General features: G+C 41.4%; 1 protein-coding gene across 7 annotated transcripts in view; it reads left to right on the top strand.

Annotated features, from left to right (window-relative positions):
* Positions 1-1,957: 1,957 nt before the first annotated feature.
* STAU1 (staufen double-stranded RNA binding protein 1) overlaps positions 1,958-21,616 on the top strand; it is a gene marked incomplete at its 3' end in the record, with an annotated part of 52,750 nt that continues 33,091 nt past the window's right edge. For 4 of the 7 annotated variants that reach the window (XM_084645617.1, XM_084645616.1, XM_084645615.1 and 1 more), the window contains exons 1-3: positions 1,960-2,117; positions 9,632-9,700; positions 19,832-20,108. In XM_084645617.1, coding sequence (XP_084501743.1) covers positions 19,916-20,108 — 193 coding nt within the window. In that variant the 5' untranslated portion in view covers positions 1,960-2,117; positions 9,632-9,700; positions 19,832-19,915. Of the gene's footprint in view, positions 2,118-9,631; positions 9,701-19,831; positions 20,109-21,616 lie in introns of all 7 variants that reach the window. The other 3 variants (XM_084645619.1, XM_084645618.1, XM_084645620.1) reach the window with 2 other exon arrangements.

Raw genomic sequence — 21,616 nt, 5'->3', positions numbered from 1 at the left:
GAGCTACAGCTCACAAGTCCTCCTTTTCTTTTTGCGAATACAGACTAACACGGCTGTTACTCTGAAACCTAATAGTGTACTGTAACACTTCTGTATTTTTATGTCTGACTTTGTAAGCAAGTAGTTTTAAAGTCAGGTAAAATTTGGGGGGTACATAAGACAAGACAAGTTAGACTCCTGAAAGAGGTATAGTAGTCTGGAAAGGTTGAGAGCCACTGGACTACAGCTGCCAAGTATCAAGGAGTAGCCATGGTAGTTTATATCCACAAAAACAAGGAGGCAGGTGCCACTTCAAAGATTAACAGATTTATTTGGGCATAAGCTTTCATGGGTAAAAACCCCACTTCTTCAGATGCATGGTGTGAAAATTACAGATGCAGCGTGTGTGTGTGTGTGTAATTTTCACACCATGTATCTGAAGAAGTGGGGTTTTACCCACGAAAGCTTATGCCCAAATAAATGTTAGGTTGAAAGATGCCCCTGGACTCCTTGTTGTTTTTTACAGCTCTACTCTGGGGAAAGTGAGCACCTACTATGTCTGGGAACTGGTAGGGGGCCTATACCTCACTTGGGTTAAATAGAGTAGCTGACGCCCATGCTGCCTTTATAAGCCAGAGATTGGGGTGGACTAACTACACCTCCTACTATGCAATGTTCCATTTAGATCAAAGAAAGAGACTACAGCTCCCACTACACTGCCACCTTGGAACTACCGCTCCCTTATGCACTAGTCAACATTCGCTCCACTGCTGTAGTTGACAGGAGGCCTATGACCTTGTCTTCACACTCAACGTAGTTGTACCGTTCCTGGCCCAGGCAGGAATAGGCAGCAGGTTTTAAACAGCCACAATGAAGTATTTTTTCTCACAATGCATAGTCAACCTGTGGAAATCCTTGCCTGAGGATGACGTGAAAGCCAAGACTATAAGAGGGTTCAAAAAAGAACTAGATAAATTCAGGGAGGATAGGTCCATCAGTAGCTATTAGACAGCATGGGCAGCCATAGTATCCCTAGCTTCTGTTCACCAGATGCTAGGAATAGGCGACAGGGGATGGATCAGTTGATGATTGCCTGTTCTCTCTGGGTCACCGGACATTGGCCACTGTTGGAAGACAGGATACGGGGCTAGATGGACCTTCGGTCTGATGGAGTATGGCTGTTCTTGTGTTCTCAAACAAACAAACTACACCCTGGGAGCCCCCTCACACCCCTGTGATGCTTTGCCTCACCTAGCCAAGAGGGGCTGGCCCTCTGGTTTGCCCACAACTGGAACTCAAGTGGCCCTGCTGTTGCTCCACCCTACACACAAACCTCATCTTCTTGCCTTCTCACCTAGTGCCGGCGGGGGGGGGGGGGGGCGTTCCTCGCCACCTGAAAGAAGGGCCCAAATGTGGGGGAAGGGCCGGAACGACTCCACGTACACCACAAACATTGCAGCAGCGTCTCTTCTCCCTCCTCCTCCCCCATCATGGGCCAGTAGGATAAGCCTCCCCCACCCCCAACAGCAACCAGGGGCTGTCTCAACCTAGAGCGAGGCTTCAGGCCCCGTATGCTGAATGGTCTCCGGCCTAAAGTCAGCCCAGGGCCCGTCTTGGGCTGGTTGCGTGGGAAAGTTTCACCAAGTTCAAGTCTCCCTCAACTGCGAGTGCCCAAGCGAAGCCAAGCATGCCGGGAGCTGTAGGCCCCTTGGCGATCCGGCGGTCGGGGTGAGCGATGCATGCCGGGAGCTGTAGTCCCCTTGGAGGTGAGGCTGTCTCAGTGAGCAGTGCATGCCGGGAGCTGCGGTCCGGGATAAGGGCCGGGCTTCGAGCCGGTGCGCGGGCGGATTGGCTGCGAGTGCTACGATGGGCGGGTGCTATAAGGTGTTGTGGCCACTCCGATTGGCTCGCTCTCTCCTCAGGCGCGGTACCGTCACTTCCTCCCCGGCCGGACCTGCCCCCGGCGTTCATTCTCTTTAGTGTTTGCCCTGTGTCCGCCGCCTCCCTCCGCCACTGCGATTCGCCCCCCCTTCCCAGACCCCCTCCCCGCCTCGGGACCCGGCCAATGGACTGAGACGCCCGCCTGCCCGCCCGCCCGCAGTACCAGCCGGCCCGGGAGCCGCAGCCCAGGCAGCCAGGTGAGAGGGGGACGGCTCCGGATTCCCCACGGGGGGGGGGGCGGCGGCGGGGCCTAGTGGGGCAGCGGCCGCTCTGCTGTCTCTATCTGTGGGGTGTGCGAGGCCGGCAGCGGGGGGCCCTGATTGGCGGGGATGGGAGTCGGTGCTCGGTAGGTCGTAGTGCCGCCAACTCGGGCAGGGGCCGGGTTCCCCTTCGCCTCCCGCTTCCTAAGGATGAATCGGTGCCCCGTCCTCACGGGCAGCGGCAGGCGGGCCCTGGGGGGAGTCGGCCCGGCCTGGTGTAGGGGGAGGTGGGGGACTGGCTCAGGTTACAGAGCGGGCTCTGGCTGAGGCTGCTGGGGGGGAGCAGGCCGCGCGGGCTGGGACTCGCCGCCCTGTCGGAGACACCGACCCCCAGGTGTATAGGCAGGTGGTAGCTGAAGCGCCAGGTTCCCTCCTTCCCACTCACCCCCCGTAGCACCAGGGCGGCTGACAGCTACAGCATCAGCCACCCCCATTTTCCCGTCGTGACATCTTTTGGCAATCTTTTGGTAGATGGAACAGCAACAGGTTCCTTTGCAAGATGTTTCCCCGCTGCCCGTTTTAGAGCCTGTGGGACAGGTGCATTTGGCTAGTTCACACCTGCTGCCCCATTGTGTTAGAGCCCCAATAGGCAATATCTTAACTTGATACATAGATGACAGTCTTATATTTGTTTTGGCCGGTTAAAGAGGAGGAAGAACGTGGTATATGTCAGTGAGTAGGTTAGGATCAGTGACACACACAAATAAAAATGCCACACCAACAATATAATCCTTCATCCACTGCTTGGGTAATAAGTTTATAAAATAAATATACGAAGGTCTTCTGAGTTTTATTTAAAATTCTTATAATTCTTACTTTAACATGCAACTACAGTACCTTGTAGCAATGTTCATACTAAGGGGGGAAAGCTATATTTTTAACATGTTAATGATGATGATAACATCATAGCATAGATTAGACAAGTTGTAGTTTTAACATGTGTTAGCTGGTCAAGGAATTGGCTAAGAAAAAACACAAGCATTTGGGTAGTGTTCAGACTAGCCTTTACAAAAGTGTTAACTATTTCAAGTTAATTGGCAATCCATTAACAAGGTTAAAAAACTTTAGTGTAGACATATCCTGTATAGTTGATTTCTCCCACCCCTTCTACATACATACTTTCACACTTTCCTGTCCAAAATCCATATTGGGTTGTAGAATTTCATTTTAACAAAATAAAACTCTGTACTGTGTATAAGTGTAAATAAATGAAATAAACCACACTAAAATAAATAGCAACAGCCAGACTTCTTGAAAGTCTTTCATATCTTTAAACATTTTGTTGTGTGGACATCTGTAAGTCAATCTGTGTAGAAGTTAGTCTGTCCATAGACTTACCTACATCTGTGCAATTGTGCTAATGTAATTACTGGATCAGAGGTAAATTGAAAAAATGGGCTGCCTATACCTTTGGTGTCACTAAATAATATAAATGCTACTCTGCAGGTGTCTGGGTTTTTAAAGCCCCATCTAATAATCTGTCTTGGTAAATCTAGATATCGTGAAAGTGGTTTGACTGTTTTTACACATTTATAATTCCAAAAAGGGGAGTTCATTTTGCCTGTTATAACAATACTTTCAACAGTTGCATTGACAACTTCTCTTAAACATGAAGATGTTGATATTTACACGGCATGTATGTGTTTTGGTTATTTTAGTGGACTGGACCAATAAAGAAGACCTGTGTGGTATTTTTGATAACTTTACAATTGGCCTTGAGTGTGTATTTTCTACAATCATTAGCCTTGAGTGTGTATTTTCAAACCATGTAATGTTTTCGAAAAATAAAGTTTCATTTAAAATATTTTTGTGATAGTGGAAACTGTTAGCATTTAAAGGCTTACATGTTATCTCAGTTCTTTGCCTTAATTACATCTTTTTCTGCTCTTGGTTTTGTGTTTTTAAACCACGGTGTTGCTCCTGCTTCTCCTTCAGATCACTGTTTAAAATCCCCCTCTTCAGGCTTTTCATCACGTGCTTCCTTTTTTTATCATTAATCCATATACTCTCTCCTGGAGTGTCTTATCTGTATTTGTGAAGCACCATGTAAATTATCAGCCCTGTGAATTATTTTGCGCCTCATCTTATAGTGCCACAAATATTAGAGAGATTCCTTGGCTAATCAAGATCTTATAAGAGGAACATGTTTGTGGTTTATAGAAAGTTTGTCCAGGAACATGATCTGGCTCAGCTAGTGTGTTTTTGCATTCTGATAACTCATTTTTTCCTGTAATTGATAGAAAATAAGGGGCAAGTGCCTTTTTTGTGGCAGCTATTTAAACCTTTCAATAACAAATATTCGGCTATTCTATTTTAACACTAATTATAAAAGTTAAATAGTCAGCCACATCAGAGCTGCTTCATACTGTAGGTTATCAAGTCACTGTCACTGAGGCCTGGTTTACACCTAAAACTTGGGTCCATGTACCTACATTGCTCAGGGCTGTGAGAAAATTTGACCCAGTTAGGCCAACCCCCTCACTGTAGATGCAATTAGGCCAACAAAAGAATTCTTCCGTTGACTTAGCTACCCCCTCTACAGCGAGAGGAAAAAACCCTTTTGTTCCTGTAGTAAGTGTCTCTGCTACAGCAACATAGCTGCAGCTGTGCTACTTAAATGAAAACATACCTTGATATGGGTTATCATGGAGTATTTTGTAAAATGACCCAACTCTACAGAGCTATTATAGTTTGTGGAAATTTGGACTTGAAGTTCCAATAATGATGTGGTATAGGGGAAGACTGGAAAGGAGCAGAGGCAGCTAAGCCATCAGTTCCTGCAGTATTTAACCTTCCATGTTTAAGAAAGTGTGTAGCTTTTATAATAGTAAGGAAAATTCACACTTTGTAGTGTGGTTCTGTCTTCCTAGGTCTGCAGACAGAAGACTTAATTGGTTTCACTGTTGTCATGGGATTCTAACTAGTATTAGTGAAACTGACAATGATGATGTCTTTGCCTTCATCACTGCTACTTAAAAAAGTTATGAACAGGCAGGATGCTGGAACTATTCACAGAGAAGAAGAAAACAGAAGTGGAAGCTGAGTGAAGGATAGAATGACAATGCCCCTGGTCACTGCAGTACGGAGTCTGGAGGAGATCTAAAGTATGGATCCTTCCATACAGTCAGGAAACTTGAGATGGTGGCGGGGAAGGGGTTTGATATGTATTACGCTTACTAGCCAGAGGCTGATATTGGAGACAATAATAGCATCTTTCTTGGTAGCCACCAGCCATCAAGTTAAAAATGGGCAATAACAACAAGTGGACGTTGAATAAATTCCCAAACATCCCACTTCTGCATCTTGAGCACGTCAAATATATTGTACAGGTCTCTGACAGACCCAAGAGTAGTTTCATACACATTGACAAAACTTTTGTAATTTTTCATGGCATTAAATATTCATTTAATAAGAGATGGAAGCTTTGAGCAGGGTTCAGGAACAGCACTTTGTATGAATTCCCACACCCTTCCTCTTCTCAGTGGTTTTGTAGGAAGTTGTTCTCCCTGATTGGGGTAGGCTGGTAGATGTAGTATTGTAGTTATGTGGATGTCATGTAAATTTTTCAAGACCTGAGTTTTTGGGCTTCCGTTAATCACCACCACTATTTCTACTGAGGTTTCAGAGGTGTCTGATTGCAAGTTTCAGTTTTTTATATGGTGAGTGTAGAGTAATAATTCATAAAGAATGTGATATGAAAACCATTTCTTCAAAATTGCAGATGTCACCAAAACCCTGCTGCACTGCAGACTTTCTCTGAGACCTTGGGCAAGTCACTTAGCCACTCTGTTTCTCATCTATAAAATGAGATAATAGCACTCTGTATTTCACAGGGACATTGTGAAAGATTGTGAGGCAGGTAGGTACTGTTATAATGGGGGCCATGTAAGTGCCTAAGATGCATATGAGATTTATTTAAACCTAAGTTCAATTTGTCTTTTGTATTAATGGGCAAAAACACCACTATTCCTGATCTTGAACTGAAGTTCTGCATATTTCATTTTATAAAAGCTTCCATCTTCCCTTTTATACCCCTGAACAGGAATATGTTGATGATTAGAAGAAATTATTCTGTCTACAGCATAACTCATATTTTTAGACTTTTCTTTAGTTTTAGCTGAGTACAGTAGCACATAATAGTCGCTTTGCTGTGCCTTATTAATCAGTTACTATTTTTACTCCCCCACTTAGTTTCTGAAAACCAATGCCATATTTAAAATTAGAAGAAAAGTAACTACCCCTTTCAAAGAAAGGACACACAGATTCAGAAATGGGTTTCTAGGAACATGCCAGTTTCAGCTAACTTCTAGTAGATTTATGTTCTTTATAATTACAAGCTTTTGATTTACAATCTATTAGACAAGTATGATAATGGAGAGGATATTAAACACAAATTGGAGGACACTTAATAATATCAACATGATGCCATGTTGGTTTTGTGTTAGTCGTTTGAAATTAAGAACTAAAAAATAGACAAATACATTTCTACAACCTCTTATTTGTTTAAAAATCATTCTGAAAATACTTATCCATCAATTAGATGTTAAACTTCATAAACTTGCCCTAGTAATTATTCTACTACCTTGTGATAGGTCACTCTGAAGATTGTCACTGCACAGGTGGCAGATGTTAATAATATACTGGCTTTTGTTATATTTATGGTGATTGAAGAATTCCTTTAGTTTTTAAATATCTCTGGGGAATAGGACTATAACAACTCAATTTAGTGTGATGGGGTCTGTAAGATATTGTATTATTTATCTAACATTTTTCTGATTAGTTTTTTACAAAATATCCAAAGTGTAGAATAAACTGGATTTGTTCATCTAAAAAAGGTGGCTAGAAATGTTAGTATGTTTTGTACAGTTTTCATTTGTGTAGATTGAGAATTCCTTGTCAGCTGCTATTTATTGCACAGCCCTTTTGTCATCTTTTCTTTTTTCAGTCTTCTATTGTATACTGCTTTGTGTCATAAGTACAGAAGAAATTGTCCCTGTCCCACTTGGTTTACAACTCGACACAGTACATTATACTAAAAACTACATATGATGTGTGGACTGAAGGTCAAACCTTCATGTGGTCAGTTACTTTTTAAATAAAATTTTAAATTTAATACTTGATGCGTGTCCTTGAACTGCTTCACACAGTATTCTGGGATGGTAGCATTTGGATTTTATGAGGAACATCACTTATAGAACAGTGAGAAGGGCATTAAAAGGACAACAAGTCCAAGCATTTAAGAAATATCCAGCTATTGAAAATGGTTACAATCATTTTGGAAAATACATTCTCGGAGGCTATACTGCTGCAACAGAGGAGTACTTTTCTCTTTTTTTTGTACTATTCAGGTGAAAATCCTATGGAGAGAGAGGAACTTAAACCTATCTTTAAAGTTTTGGCTCTAGCAAGATAGTTATAAGACTTTTATGCTAGGGACTGAAATGCTACTTTGGGACTTATTTTTTGACATAAGCCAAAACTAAAAATCATTGCAGTGCCGAGAGACCATCCACCTTCTCTGATAAAATAGTAGGAAATAACTGAGTAGGAAACAAATTTTCATTTTCAAGACCCCAGAGGTAAAACTGTGGGCATGCTGTGTAATGTCTGTCCAAAAAAAACCCCCATAAATGTGTTGAGTAGGATTAGTCTAAATGGGAGTTGCAAGTGACTGACTTGATCTTAGTACTGAAAGCATTTTTCTTTATTTAAAAAAAAAAAACCACCTGGCATTTAACTACATAATTTTTAATACATGAGATATGACCAAGTTTGAACATTGAAATTATTGCTTTAATGTTACATAAGTTTAAAACCTTTAACAAAATATGTAGGCATTATCTCTTTAGGGAACTTCTACTCATCAGTTTATCTATTACCTCTGCTTTCTACTTTTCCTATTTCTACCGTATAATATCAATATATAGCACAAGAAGTCAATCAGAAATATTAAGGGGCCTGACCTGGGCCCTGATAGTCAATAGACAGATAAAACTCACCTTGTAGTAAGTAAGGGCTGCAGAGTTTGATTCATAGTTGTTAAACTTTTTCTACTGAACCAGACTTTATAAAAATTCTGCAACACAATGCTAGTGTCAGTGTGTTAACTGATAATACTATGTGCACAGCTGTTACTGTAACTTTTAAAGATGGTTGCAAAAATCAATTTTTGAATTAGGCTGTCTGATATCTGTTTCTCTGCTTAGTGCAATGCAATGCATTGTTTCTGTGGAGGAGACGTAAATTCTGTTCCCTTATCTGATCTTAGTCCTCCAGTGTTCAGTCACATGGCAGTGAGATCAGGCCTCGCTGTGGAGCGGGTACATCATATTCTTAAGTAACCCTTATAGCAGTGGTCCCCAACCTTTCTGTGGGAATAGCATATTCCTGTTCCCAGAAGATTGTGGCGGGCGCCAGACACCCCGTCGCTGAAATGCCGCCGAGAAGTGGCAGTGGCAAGAAGCATCACCGCCGAGAAACGGCAACACTTCTCGGCGGCATTTCGGTGGGTGGTTCTTCGGCAGCGACATTTTGGAGGTGCAGTGTCCTGCAGGCGCATACAACTGCCCTGGCGGGTGCCATTGCACCCACAAGCACCACATTGGGGACCCCTGCCTTACAGCCAGGCGAAGAGCAGGATTGATGGACTCCATGATTCCAGCCATTCCTCCAAGTGTAAGGCTTGGTCTACACTTAAAAGTAGTTTGACATAGCTATATCAGTCAGGGATGGGGAGGGAACACACCCCTGACCAATATAGGTATTCTGACCTAAACCCCATCCTAGACGCAGATAAATTGATGAAAGAATGCTTCCATCAGCGTAGCTGCTGTAGCTCATGGAGGTGGTGTTCCTCGAATACTGACGGAAAAACCTCTTCCATTAGTGTAGGCTGCATTTACACTACAGGGCTGTGCCAGTATACTATGACAATATAGTCTCTGTACAGTAGGCATCCCTAAGGGAGGTCACTTGGGATTAGGGAAGGGGAGCAGGAAGGGGAGGGTTGGCAAATAAAGCTGTAGTTCTGCATGGTAAAAAATGAAGCTCATTTGCAAACAGTCTGTCAGTGAGAATATAATGTTTATGTATGTTCTTGTCTAAGGCTGAGATTTTCAATGGCCATGGGGAGTTAGGCACCCAACTCCCTTAGGCCCGTCTGAAATTCACAGCCTAAATACTTACAAGGCATATATTGAAGGCATCTTATAAAACAAGCCTCAGAAACTTAAAATATATGTGGAGTTAGCATTTTTCTGCAAACCAGTTCCTAAATTTCCAAGCAGTCTTCACTCTCAGCTACACTTTGGACATTTTTGCCCTCATATTCAGAAGTTTCTTCATTTCTCCTGATGATTTTTAGCAATGATCAGTTAATTATAGAATACCTTAAAATATTTCAGTAGCTTCACAAAGCAAATTACTAACACTGCATATTTTTTTCTTCCTAGGCTTTCTCCAACATAAATACCCTCCCTGGAACTAAAACCAAAACTTCACTGTCCCTGGATCACCTAAAGGTACAGGAAACATTAAACCTATGATTCAATAACTTTTATCACTTATAGTATCTACCTTTTTTAACCTAATATTCAAGAAGGTTATTAACTGGCAATATTATGTTACACGGAGGAAAAGAGCTCTTTTTCCCCCTGCACACTTTAACTTATCTGAAACACCTCTAATAATTTTGGCATTAAAGAAATCCAGAAAGATCAGTTGCCTGAAAAAATTACTTTCTTGCATAACTTTTTCTTACAGAAATCTGTCAATTTTTGGCTGAGTGAAATGGGGCCGTAAACTCAACCTGATAGTATTTCTCTGGATGTAATATAACTTTAGACTACCATTCCTCACATTTCCAAAATTTTAGGGAATATTGTAGGCATCAATAGACAGAATCCTATTGATTTTGATAAAAATTGGAAAACCAGGAGGAGGAAAGTGTGTGTGTGTGAGGGGAGATACAGTCCCTGGCATCTGGTTAGCACACCCATCAACTTTAATGAGCTTTGTAACTATTTATAGAACAAAACTGGTTGATGGAAACTACCAACACCTTCCAGTATAACAACATTCCCCATCTAAACTCTGCCCATCATTCCAATAGAGTTTTAAATGTTCTTTTCTGCCTTATCTCCCAAGCAGAAAGAAGAAAATTAATTTAAACTACAGTAACTTCTACAATAACTACTAATAAACTTCTTGGCTATTTGCATATGTCCCTGAACTGGAGGGGAGGTGGGATGTAAGGGTGTCAAATTGGAACTGTGGGGATGGGAGAATGTAGGATACAAGAAGCCCCTGGTATGTGCAATGAGCTTGCCATACAGAAGCTACAAAGTATGAGACTCTGATCTAAAAGCGTCTTAATGAGAAAAGGACTGGGAGCAAAAGCACCTGTGTTCACTTCCATACTCTGCGTCTGTTCATTGTGACTTTAGGCTTCAGTTTTGCTACCTGTATCTCACAAGGGTCATCTAAAGTTTGTAAGGAATTTGCCATCAAACAGAAGGTCCTATAGGAGTTCAAAATGGTTTTTTAAAATTCATTTTTGAATGCAGTTAGCAAGCAATTATCTATTTTTGTCCCACCTAATACATGAGTATTTTCTTAGTTTTCTACTTCACTTGTAAAATGTCAATCTCAACCACCGTCTCAAGTTTTCTGTTGTATGTGGCAACCTAAAACATTCTAAATTTCTGTTACAGGATACTTGCTGCCTTAATTTGTAAAGGTTATTGCCTGTATTTTTATAGATGCTAAAACATGGCCTATAATTAAGCTTTTGCTTTGAGGGCAGTGTCAGGCGCAATAGCTTAATGAGTACCTTGTACAAATAGGTTACAATAGTTTGGCTACCTGAGTAGCTTAAATTTCAACAATAAAAGGACACCTTGCTTTGTACTGTTATTTGGAGTTCTGTCAAAATATTTCTCAAATTTGATTTTACAAAGTATATATATTTTTACATAGAAATCCTCTGTGGGCCATTCCTATATTTCTTATTGTTTGCAGTACCAGAAATGAAATAAATGGAGACTTCTTAAAACCTATAGAATTAGTTAAATATCTGCTTCACAAGAAGGGCTAATACTTGAATACAAGATTCCTAGGCTTTCTCTGCTCTGAGAATAAGTGTTGATGCTGAAATATTTCCAGATTAGTAATGTCTGTGCATCTGGCAAGTTATCATGCAATTGGAGTATAAATATAAATGGGCTTTGCTTGAAGGAGCAAACTAAATAACAATGATTGCATCAAACAACAAGTTATATCAATGTACACAATGCTTGTTTGTACATAGATATGAGATGCAGATAAAAAGGATAGATTAATTAGAAAAATTGCACCTGCAACACGATTTTCTCTTGTTTTTTTAAAAAAAGTAGGAAATTCATCTTGAGGTATGGAAATAAACTGTGGGTTCGTGTATTCAAGCAGTTGGCTGGCATAGGGTAAATGTTAAGAGATGACTACTGCCACAAGCTGGCAATTATACTTCAAGTGAAGTTTTAAAAGCTCATTATGGATTTTTTTTCAAATCTCCAATTTGGGCAGACATTACTGCCACCTATGAACAGTGATGGGAGGGAGCACTCATGATTTTGTTTGGTGCATTTTTCTTGCCTGCTAAATTGCCAACATTGTGTGCTGGGGTCTCCATAATAACGTTCAATAACTACACAGCATTTTTCATCTGTAGATTGAAAGCACTTTTCAAAGGAAGGGTGGATAGATTGTCCACATTTTACAGGTGTGGAAATTGAGGCACAGAAAAATGCAGTGTGGTTCCATTTAATTTAAATGCTGTTACTTGGTTTCTTCTGAGGTTGGAAATGTCATCTCAGATTCCCAGAGGATAGACAAAGGCTGAGCTCTTTCAAGTTATTTGAAAGTTGGGGGAGTGGATGTTGGGGTATATGGAGGGGAGGTAAACTGCATAAGATTGTCCCAAGCAAAGAGGTAAACTTTCAGCAGCTGTTTCCTAAACCCTGCCAGGCCTTTGTCTAAAACTTGAGTGGTTGATTTGTAGGCTGAAAAGAAGCAGCAGGTTATGACCCTATGAACATGTCTACAGAGATTTTGTTGTCTGGTTCTGGAATGTGAACAGATGAAATCTGTTCACATTTGGATTAGTTTCTAAAATCTTATTGCTTCAAGCCCTAGCTCATGTGCTGGAGTTTCCATAGAATTATAGAATAATGGCTGAATTGTCTGTCTTAAGCATTGTTCTATCTAGAGGTGTTTCAAGGGAAGCTTTTTCAGGCTTAATATTGTTTTCTGACTCTTGATGGAGACTGATCCACATAGAACTTAGTTTGAGCTATGATTGTATGTGAAACTCCATCCCTTTGTCCTCCACAGTAAATATAGAAAGTAACTAGTATCCTACTCAGAGACTTGCTTCCCTGCAAAAAATACTAGAGCAGTTTTGGAAGATCAAGGTAGTAAACACCTTGTGGATGAAAGGAGCAGAAGAAAACCGTAATAAATGTATGGAGACTTAGAACCGTAAACATTCTAAGCTAAACCACGAAACATGGAGAGAACTCAAACATAAGTCCATTGAAAACTTTGGCTAATCCTGTTAAGTACATGCTGACATATTTGAGGCAGCGGGGCCGCTAATGGATGTCCCTGACTATCAAAAGTGTATTGATTAGGGATGTACTGATCCCAATAGATAATGATGTGCACACGGAATTAAATTAGCATTCTGCTGTGTTTTTTAACTTGGTTGCACCCAGATGGATCAGCACTTTTAGCATGGCAGTGATTAACAATATTCTGAACTAAGCAGTATTTAGGAAGTAGCAGGCTTGTGTTGCTATTATCCCCAGAGGCTTATACCAAGTAACATATGAAATGGTTCAAGAATGACCACCTAGAAAAAGAAATCTGGGTGGTGTTGAATGGCTCTGTGAATGCATGGCAGGAAGTTGGTACAAATTTCAGCAGCTTCTGCCTAAACAGCTCCTATTTCTGAAAAAATTTAACTCTGAGGCATTGGGTTGCTTTGATAGTGAATGTGTGATCAATATACGTATTCACATGTGACTTAATTTCATTTTTTCTAGTCTTAAGTTTGTATAACTAAAAATAAAGTGTCACCAAATTTTAGATTTGGCATCCACAAACCTATAACAAGCCACATTTGTTACAGAGAGAAATGTGTTAGTGACCTATATTTTAACATTTGTGTTTAAAAAAAAAAAAAAAGGTCAAACTTTCTCTTTGCTAGAAGGACTGAGAGTGTGTCCAGAAAAGTTGCAATCAGTATTTTTGTGCTGGTATGTACATTCTTTAGGCTGAAAGATGCTGTCATTTCTATAAAATATTGCTTCATAATCTGCTTAAAAATTCCATTTTAGTAGCTGCTATAATCTTGGGGATACAGCATGTAGTGCATTCTTGCGGTAGTTAATCGTATGGTGTTTTTTAAACCAGCAATTTTGGAGACATAACATCTGAATAGGTTAGTTTTTATACTTGTGGAATTTAGCTAGCCAATCTCTTTGAAATCTTAATTATGCTCATTGGTGGACCTTAGCGCTGACTTGAAAACCTATGAAATATTTAATGAGCAGCGTGAAACGTTAGAAAGAGGTTTATAAAATCAAACTCTAGTCATCAGCCAGTAAGCAAAATAGACTAAATAGCAAGCAATGAGGGGAATTACGGAAGGCAGTCTGCCCTTGATAAAAGCACAGAGAGTGCTTTGGTAACTTCCTAGTTAGATTAAATGTGTACCTCATTAGTATTTATGTGCTAACAGTGTTTGTTACTGTGACAATGCAAGCTGAAAGGTCTTTGGAACACCAGCATTTCAGTTTGCTTTTTTGAGCATGTAGTGTATTTGCAATACAATAATGAAGCAGAAAAATCATTAAAGGGGGAAAAAAATCAGAGCTTAGTTACGTTTTAGATAGTGAAGTACCTGCTACAGGACTCTACTTTACCCTTGAAGACCTTTTTGGGAGCTGGAACTAGAGATGAATTTGGTGACTCACTTATGCTGTGTCTACACTAGCACTTTTGTTGGCATAATTTATGTCACTCATGGTAGTGAAAACATGTCTCGAGTGTAGACATAGCCTTAGTTAGCAGTTTCCCACAGGAATTAATTTTTTTTCTATTTTCTGCACTGCTGATAGCTTGATTCAAAGTACAATTTAATGTTTGTTTTGTAGCCTGAGATTCCCTCTTCCTATTTGGTACCACAGTAGTGGACTTCAGCTGAAAAATAGTGCACTGGTTTATACATATGGGAGCTGTGGGCAGAGTTTTCAGTGCACTTCAGAGCTTGGTTTCTACTTTAGGCTTTTCAGAAAAGCGGTGTAAATTATGTTGTTTTAAGAGGCATATTACTTCAGACAGACCAAAGGAAGAGAAGATTCAATAATTTCTTCTATTTGTAAGATGTTACTCTTCAGTTGAGTTGAGCATGGGACCTCATTTCACTTGGCCTATTTTTTTCATTTAAAGTCAAGACTTTTTCAGTGCTTTCAGACACACTCTTTGTGAGTAGATGTAAGGGTTATAATGCCATTACTGTGGAGCCACCTTCTGAATTTACTGCATCTTACCTTCTCTCAACTTCCAGGTCCTTCTTTATAAACATGGACAAGTTATTCACTACAATTATGGTGTATCAATTGTGAAAATTTTATAAGTTTGATAGGCAAATACAGAACTTGCTCTCATATTTAAGACCATTTGCTGCATTTATGAAAAACTAGTTTGTCTGAACTAATTTTCTCTTCTGTGAGCTAAAGCATTTAGAATGAATCACTCATGGCATTTTAGAGTTTATACTGGCAACTTTTAAAGTGAGGTTGAATTAGCAGGAAAATCTTTCTTTAAACCTCAGAACATAATGGGGGAGAAGTGCACTTCAGAGATTCAGAACTCAAACTGCTTTGAATATTTGTAAAGTGCCATAAGGTCCCTGTTGTGCTTGCTAGTATTTTTATCTTTAAAATAATGGAAATGGGAACCTTTTAATCCTTCACTATCTATATATCTGCAAATATTAAAAAAAAGTAACTGTGTACTACTACAAAACAAGGTGAAAATATGCAAGCAAGTAATTTGTATCAGACACAATCAATCTTGTACAAAATCCTCAGACACACATGGAGTATATAAAACATAACAAGGAAAGATAATTATTAGTCCCAGAAAGAAACTCCACACAAGCTTTAAACAACAGTATGATAAAGTCTTCAAAGTTCCATTCTTGACAAATATGAAAAATATATTCACTCATTCAGGTGAGACTGTATGTTCCCACTTCAGTAAAAAATTAAGTGTGAAGAAACAAAAATCTTGATACTCATATCTGAAAAGAGGAAATTTCTTTCTTGCCAGAGTAACTTTTGCTAACATAAGGAAAGATGCTTACTTATATAAGATGTTACCCCTAGTTGTCTAAATCTAATTCATTCATAATCAATTGTAGATAAAGAAACAATGACTACCTTTGTTGAGGCATGGAATCAGAATCAAGAGTATTTAAAGGGGACTTAATAGAGATGAAACAAAAAAGTTTAGGAATATGAAGAGGAGCATCAAAATCAGTGAGTTTAGTAGACCAAAAACCTTTAGTTGAGATCCATTTATCAGAAATGCTACCAAATACAAGTACTGAAACATTACATGACTTTCAGTCTACTGGATTCGCGATGGAAGTTTAAGTTTTCAAAATTATCACTTTGCCTTCTAGAAATTTCTTTCCTCAATCTTTTTTAAATTCAAACAAATCAGTGTTTGTATATTCATGAATATAAGTTCTCACTACAGGCTTATTTTTTGTCAGTGTTATCTAAAAAGGTCACTTTGGGTACGTCTACACTGCACGCTTCTTATTGCAGCATGTAGAATACATACAGTGCAAGCCCCCTCTAGTATGGGTATACATAGCAATGTAGGCAAGCACAGATACGCCTGAGCCCTGGGATATGTACCCTACACCAGGGGTTCTCAACCCATGGGCTGGGACCCAAAACTGGGTCGGCAGAATGTTTCAAATGGTTGCCTGGCAGTTGCTGTGACTCCAGTCCCATGAGGCTGGCTGGGCTCGCCTCCCTGCTCTAGACACTGCCACCTCTGGGGTCCCAACGATACTCCAGTTGAGCCCAGCTGTTATGATGAAGGGAGTCTGGGTAGGCCAAATTTGAGGGAGTAGCACTGCAATCCCGTGAGACAGGTCACAACTCCACTGTCACAAATTTGGTCCAGTCAGGGGGGCAGGACCAAACCGGAGCAGCGCTGCAACTCCAGAGGTTGCAATGCCAAGAGCGGAGAGCCAAGCCCAGCCAGCCCAACAGCACAGAAGCTACCACTGTGAAGTGAGTGCCATGTAGGACCCAACCCCTTTGGGGGGCAGGATCCAACAGAAACCACCCCAGGGCCTCCACCCACAGACTATTTACTGGGTCACAACTGCCGTAAACATTTACAAATGGGTTCTGAGCCCAAAAAGGTTGAAAACCACTGCCTTACACAGCTCTCTACATGCATGAGAAGCACCTAGGATTACCAGATAGCAAGTGTAAAAAATCGAGGTGGGGTAGGGTTGCCAGGTGTCTGGTTTTTGACCAGAACACCTAGTAGAAAAGAGACCCTGGCAGCTCCAGTCAGCACCGCTGAACAGGCTGTTAAAAGTCCGGTCGGCCGCACAGCAGGGCTAAGGCATGCTCCCTGCCTGGGCTCCATGTGGCTCCCGGAAGCAGTGGCATGTCCTCCTTCTCGCTCCTACATGTTGGGGCAGCCAGGGGGGCTCCACACACTGCCCCCGCCCCAAGCGCTGGTTCTGAAGCGCCCATTGGCCGGGAACCGTGGCAAATGGTAGGTGCTGGGGCAGTGCCTGCGGATGGTGTAGTGTGCAGAGCTGCCTGGCCGCTCCTCTGCATAGGAGCCAGAGGGAGGACATACTGCTGCTTCTGGGAGCTACCTGAGATAAGCCTAGCCTGCACCCCGACCCACTCCCGCTTGGAGCCCTCACCCTCCCGCACCTGAACCCCCTGCCCCAGCCCTGATCCCTCACCCACCTTCTGAACCCCTCAGTCCCAGCCCAGAGCACCTGCCTGCACCCCAAGTGCCTCATCCCCAGCCCCGCCCCAGAGCCTGCACTCCCAGCCGGAGATCTCATGAACCCCAATCCCATGCCCTAGCCCAGAGCCTCCTCCTGCACTCCAAACACCTCAGCCCAGACCCCCATTCTGCACCCTGAATCCCTCATTCCTGGCCCCAGCCAGAGCCCTCATGCCTCCTATGGCCCTTCCCCAGCCCGGTGCTCCCTCCTGCACCATGAACCCCTCATTTCTGGCCTACCCCGGAACCTGTGCCCTCAGCCCAGAGTCTTCTCCCATACTCTGAATCCCTCAGCTCCACCTCCCCAGCCTAGAACCCCCTCTTACACCCCAAATCCTTCATCCCTGGCCCCACGCCAGAGCCCTCACCCACTCCTGCATCCCAACCCATTACCTCCGCCCGGAGCCCCCTCTCACACCCTGAACTCCTCATTTCTGGCCACACCCCATCTGGAGCCTTCACCCGCTCCTGCATCCCTGCCCCTGCCCAGTGAAAATGAGTGAGTGAGTAAGGGTGGGGTGAGCAAATGACAGAGGGAGGAGTGATGGGGTAAGTGGGACCTAGAAGAAGGGGCGGGGCTTCGGAGGAAGGCTGGAATGGGGGCAGGGCAAGGGTGTTCGGTTTTGTGTGAGTAGAAAGTTGGGGTGTAATAGGCACCTATATAAGACAAAGCTCTGAATATCAGGACATCTGGTCACCGTAGTAGCACCTCTCCTGTCTCCACTGCTCTTTTTAGCCATGTAGTGTCTGTCCCTCTTCCCCCTCAATGCAGGGAAAGGCTCTGGCAACTCCCTGCTGCCAAAACCTTTCCCTGCTGCCTCCCCACTACCAGAGTCTTTCTCTGGCACGTTTAGCTACATGCATGCTGTGGCATGTAGCTTCTCAGACCCTACATGCCACCTCCAGTAGGTTGCAGTGTAGACATACCCTTTGAGTCATCCCCCTTTCTTTCCTACATTTGGAAGTCTCTTCACAGGCTCTGGATTTGAAGCCTGCAGAATATGTGGATAGTTGTATTGCTAGTAATAGGACCTGGGTGGATTCTGGATGAGCAATTTCATTTGTATTCTTCATCTTAAAGTAATACAGGCATAAACCTTTGCCAGCTAGCTAGATTTTTATAGAAATCTGCAGCTGGGAAGTGTGTGTGTAAAATACATTAGTAGTAAACTTGGCAGTAGAAATTTACTTTGAAAAAGTAAATTGCTGGATGGCTGGTAAATGGATATTGGCATCTGGCTCTGGCAGATATAATAATCTTCAAACTGGCAGTTTTAGTGTATATTTAAGCTGAACTGTTTGGGCATGAATGTAATGTTGCACCCATGTAAAGCAGAATGCTACTACTAGTTTAGTGGAGAAAAGTATATCATATATAGTACTTCACAATTACTCGTATAAGTTTGTCACTTGGCGGTTACTTCTAATGAAAATAGTCAGTTGCTTAAGAGCACTTCTGACATTTGGCTAGAGGGCCACAAAACTGTGAACAGTGCTATCCTAATGTATGAACTGTGAATGAGGCATCTTCTAATTCAATTATATATGCATTTGGAATTTTATATCTGACATGTGTTAAACTCTCACCTTCTACTTTCCTGGTAAAGTTACTTAGATTTCTGTTAGCTACCATTCATTTTATGGTTCTTCCATAAACATTTGTGCGTAATCTGTATTGCTTTTAGACATTTTTGCTTTTGGAGACAAACCAAATATACTCTGAAGAAGGCCTGTGGAGCAGGAGTTCTCAAACTTCACTGCACCACAACCCCCTTCTGACAGAAAAGTTACAACATAACAGGAGATGGAGAAGCGCAGCCCGAGCCCTGCCGCCCCAGGTGGGGCTTGGGCTTCAGCCCTGGGTCCCAGCAAGTCTGATGCTGGCCCTGGCGACCCCATTAAAATGGGGTCCCGACCCACAGTTTGAGAACCACTGCTGTAGAGTAATGGCATGTTAACACTGAATACTGTTTCCTACACAGAAAAGGTGAACAATACTGTGAAAGCCACAGTATATCTTCTGTCCAAATCAAATATATGGTTGTGATGGCATGTACTTGCTTTGAACAACTGCTCTTCTTAAAAGACCACATTATTGCTTATCTTTTAGAGCTATAAACTAATTCCAAAGCTGAAATGTAATATAATTTTGAAAGTTGTTCTGTTTTGTATACTAACAACAACTCGGGTAACTGGATTTACTTTGAAAGTGGATTCAACAATGATGTAGAAAAGAGATGGGCAGTTAGGTAGTAATAAATGAGCAAGAATAAATTAAACCTAGTGTACTTTTCTGTTTTGTAAATTGAACCAGTGTGAAGCTTATGCACTTTGAAATATTTTGTTAAAATCGTTGGGATGCAGGAGAGGTTTTTGTGCACAAAATGGAAATAATGGGGTGCTTGAAGAACATTTGGACTCTTTTTTAATAATAGAGAAATCTAATGCTTTCCAGTTACTGTTATACATACTGATGTTCCAATCATGTTTGTGAATTATTGGAACTTTAATATTTGGTATAATCTTTTTTTCTTCTTCCTTACAACTTTTAGGTAGACCATTAGGCTCCATCGCACTGAATTAACCTGCATTCAAAGCTGTCTACCTGCAGTAATTCGCTTTGGTTGCAAGTGAACATGTCTCAAGTTCAAATTCAGAATCCATCTGCTGCTCTCTCAGGGAGCCAAATCTTGAATAAGAACCAGTCTCTTTCTCAGCCTTTGAGTATTCCTTCTACCACTAGTTCTCTGCCCTCTGAAAATGCAGGTAGACCTCTTCAAAACTCTGCTTTACCTTCTGCATCTGTTACATCCACCAGTGCAGCTGCAGGTAAGCTATATGTTAATGAATGTCTGTATTTCTCAGCCTTGTACTGTGGTCTGATACAGCAGGTTGCAGACATATAGGAACCGTTTTACAAACGTTACTCTAAAAACTGTGTTCACCACCTGAGTTGGCTTCCATGTTTTATCCCTGTTTTAAGATCATAGTTTTAAGTGAAATTGTTTTAAACAGATCTAAAAATAGCTTTCAAAAGTTTTGAGAGAATGAATTAAAAATATCTATTTAAAATTATAACTGGATGATTTTGTTGAAGGAATTGACAGCAACATTTTAATCAGTGTTCTTTACAATTTTTTTTTAAATACAATATTTTAAACTGACTGCATGTCTTCCATTCACATATAACAGCAGGAGGATTGGTGTGTGAGCAAAGCCCTGGACCTTAGACCATCCCTGACAGGTGTTTGTTTAACCTGTTCTTAAAGACCTCCAGTAATGAGAATTCTACATCTCCCTCCCGCCCCCCCGAAAGGCTATTCCAGTGTTTAACTATCCTTATTTAGAAAGGTTCTCCCCCACCCCCATATCTAACTTAAATCTCCCTTGCTGCAGATTAAGCCCATTACTTCTTGTCTACTTTCAGTAGACATAGAAAACTATTGATGACCATCCTCTTTATACATGCCCTTAACATGTTTAAAGACTGTTCTCAGGTCCCCACCTTAGTCTTCCTTTCTCAAGACTAAGCATACCCAGTTTTTTAACCTTTCCTCATAGTTCGGGTTTTCCAAGCCTTTGTCCACAGTCTTCCTAAAATGTGGCACCCAGAATTGGATACAAACTTCTGGCTGAGGCCCCACCAGTGCTGAGTAGAGTGGGACAATTACTTCCTGTGTCTTGCAAACACTTCTGTTATTACACCCCAAAATATTTGCCTTTTTTGCGACTGCATTGTATTTTAAATCATTTAATTTGTGATCCCCTATAACTCCCTGATCCTTTTCAGCAGTGTTACTGCCTACCCAGTTATTCCCCATTTTGTAATTGTGCATTTGATTTTTTTTTTCCTTCCTAAATGGAGTACTTTGTATTTGGATAATGAATAGCATAATCAAACTTTTTCAAAAAGGGGAGATACTTAACAAGGGTTTTCCTGGGAAAGTAGGAACAGACCTGAAGTGGAAAGGATGATATGGCTAGGAAACTAAATTAAATGCTAGAGAACTTGTCCTAATTTGGTTTAAATACATAGCATATGTAGGTTAAAATTAATGTAGAGTTTGAGTGGAGGAAAAATGAATGAATACAAACCAGAATAACATAGTAAAATAGATTCCCAAGGAAAGAAACCGAAAAGCCCAGAAATAAGAACTGACCCTTCTGGAATTGTCAAAACAAATGAACATTATGATGCACAGTTAGAGAACATCTAATGTATATTGCGTAGGTCAGACTTGAGGCCTCAGCCTCCTAAGCGTTAAACCAGATCAACATGTACCTGGATAGATGTCTGAAAGCAAATTGCCATTTGATCCTTCCTCTTAGTTTCTGTC

The sequence above is a fragment of the Lepidochelys olivacea genome (genome assembly GCF_965140295.1).
Source record: "Lepidochelys olivacea isolate rLepOli2 genome assembly, chromosome: 13".
Lineage (NCBI taxonomy): Eukaryota > Metazoa > Chordata > Testudines > Cheloniidae > Lepidochelys > Lepidochelys olivacea.
The sequence above is the reverse complement of the archived record's forward strand: the minus strand, read 5'-3'. Positions and strand labels throughout refer to the sequence as shown.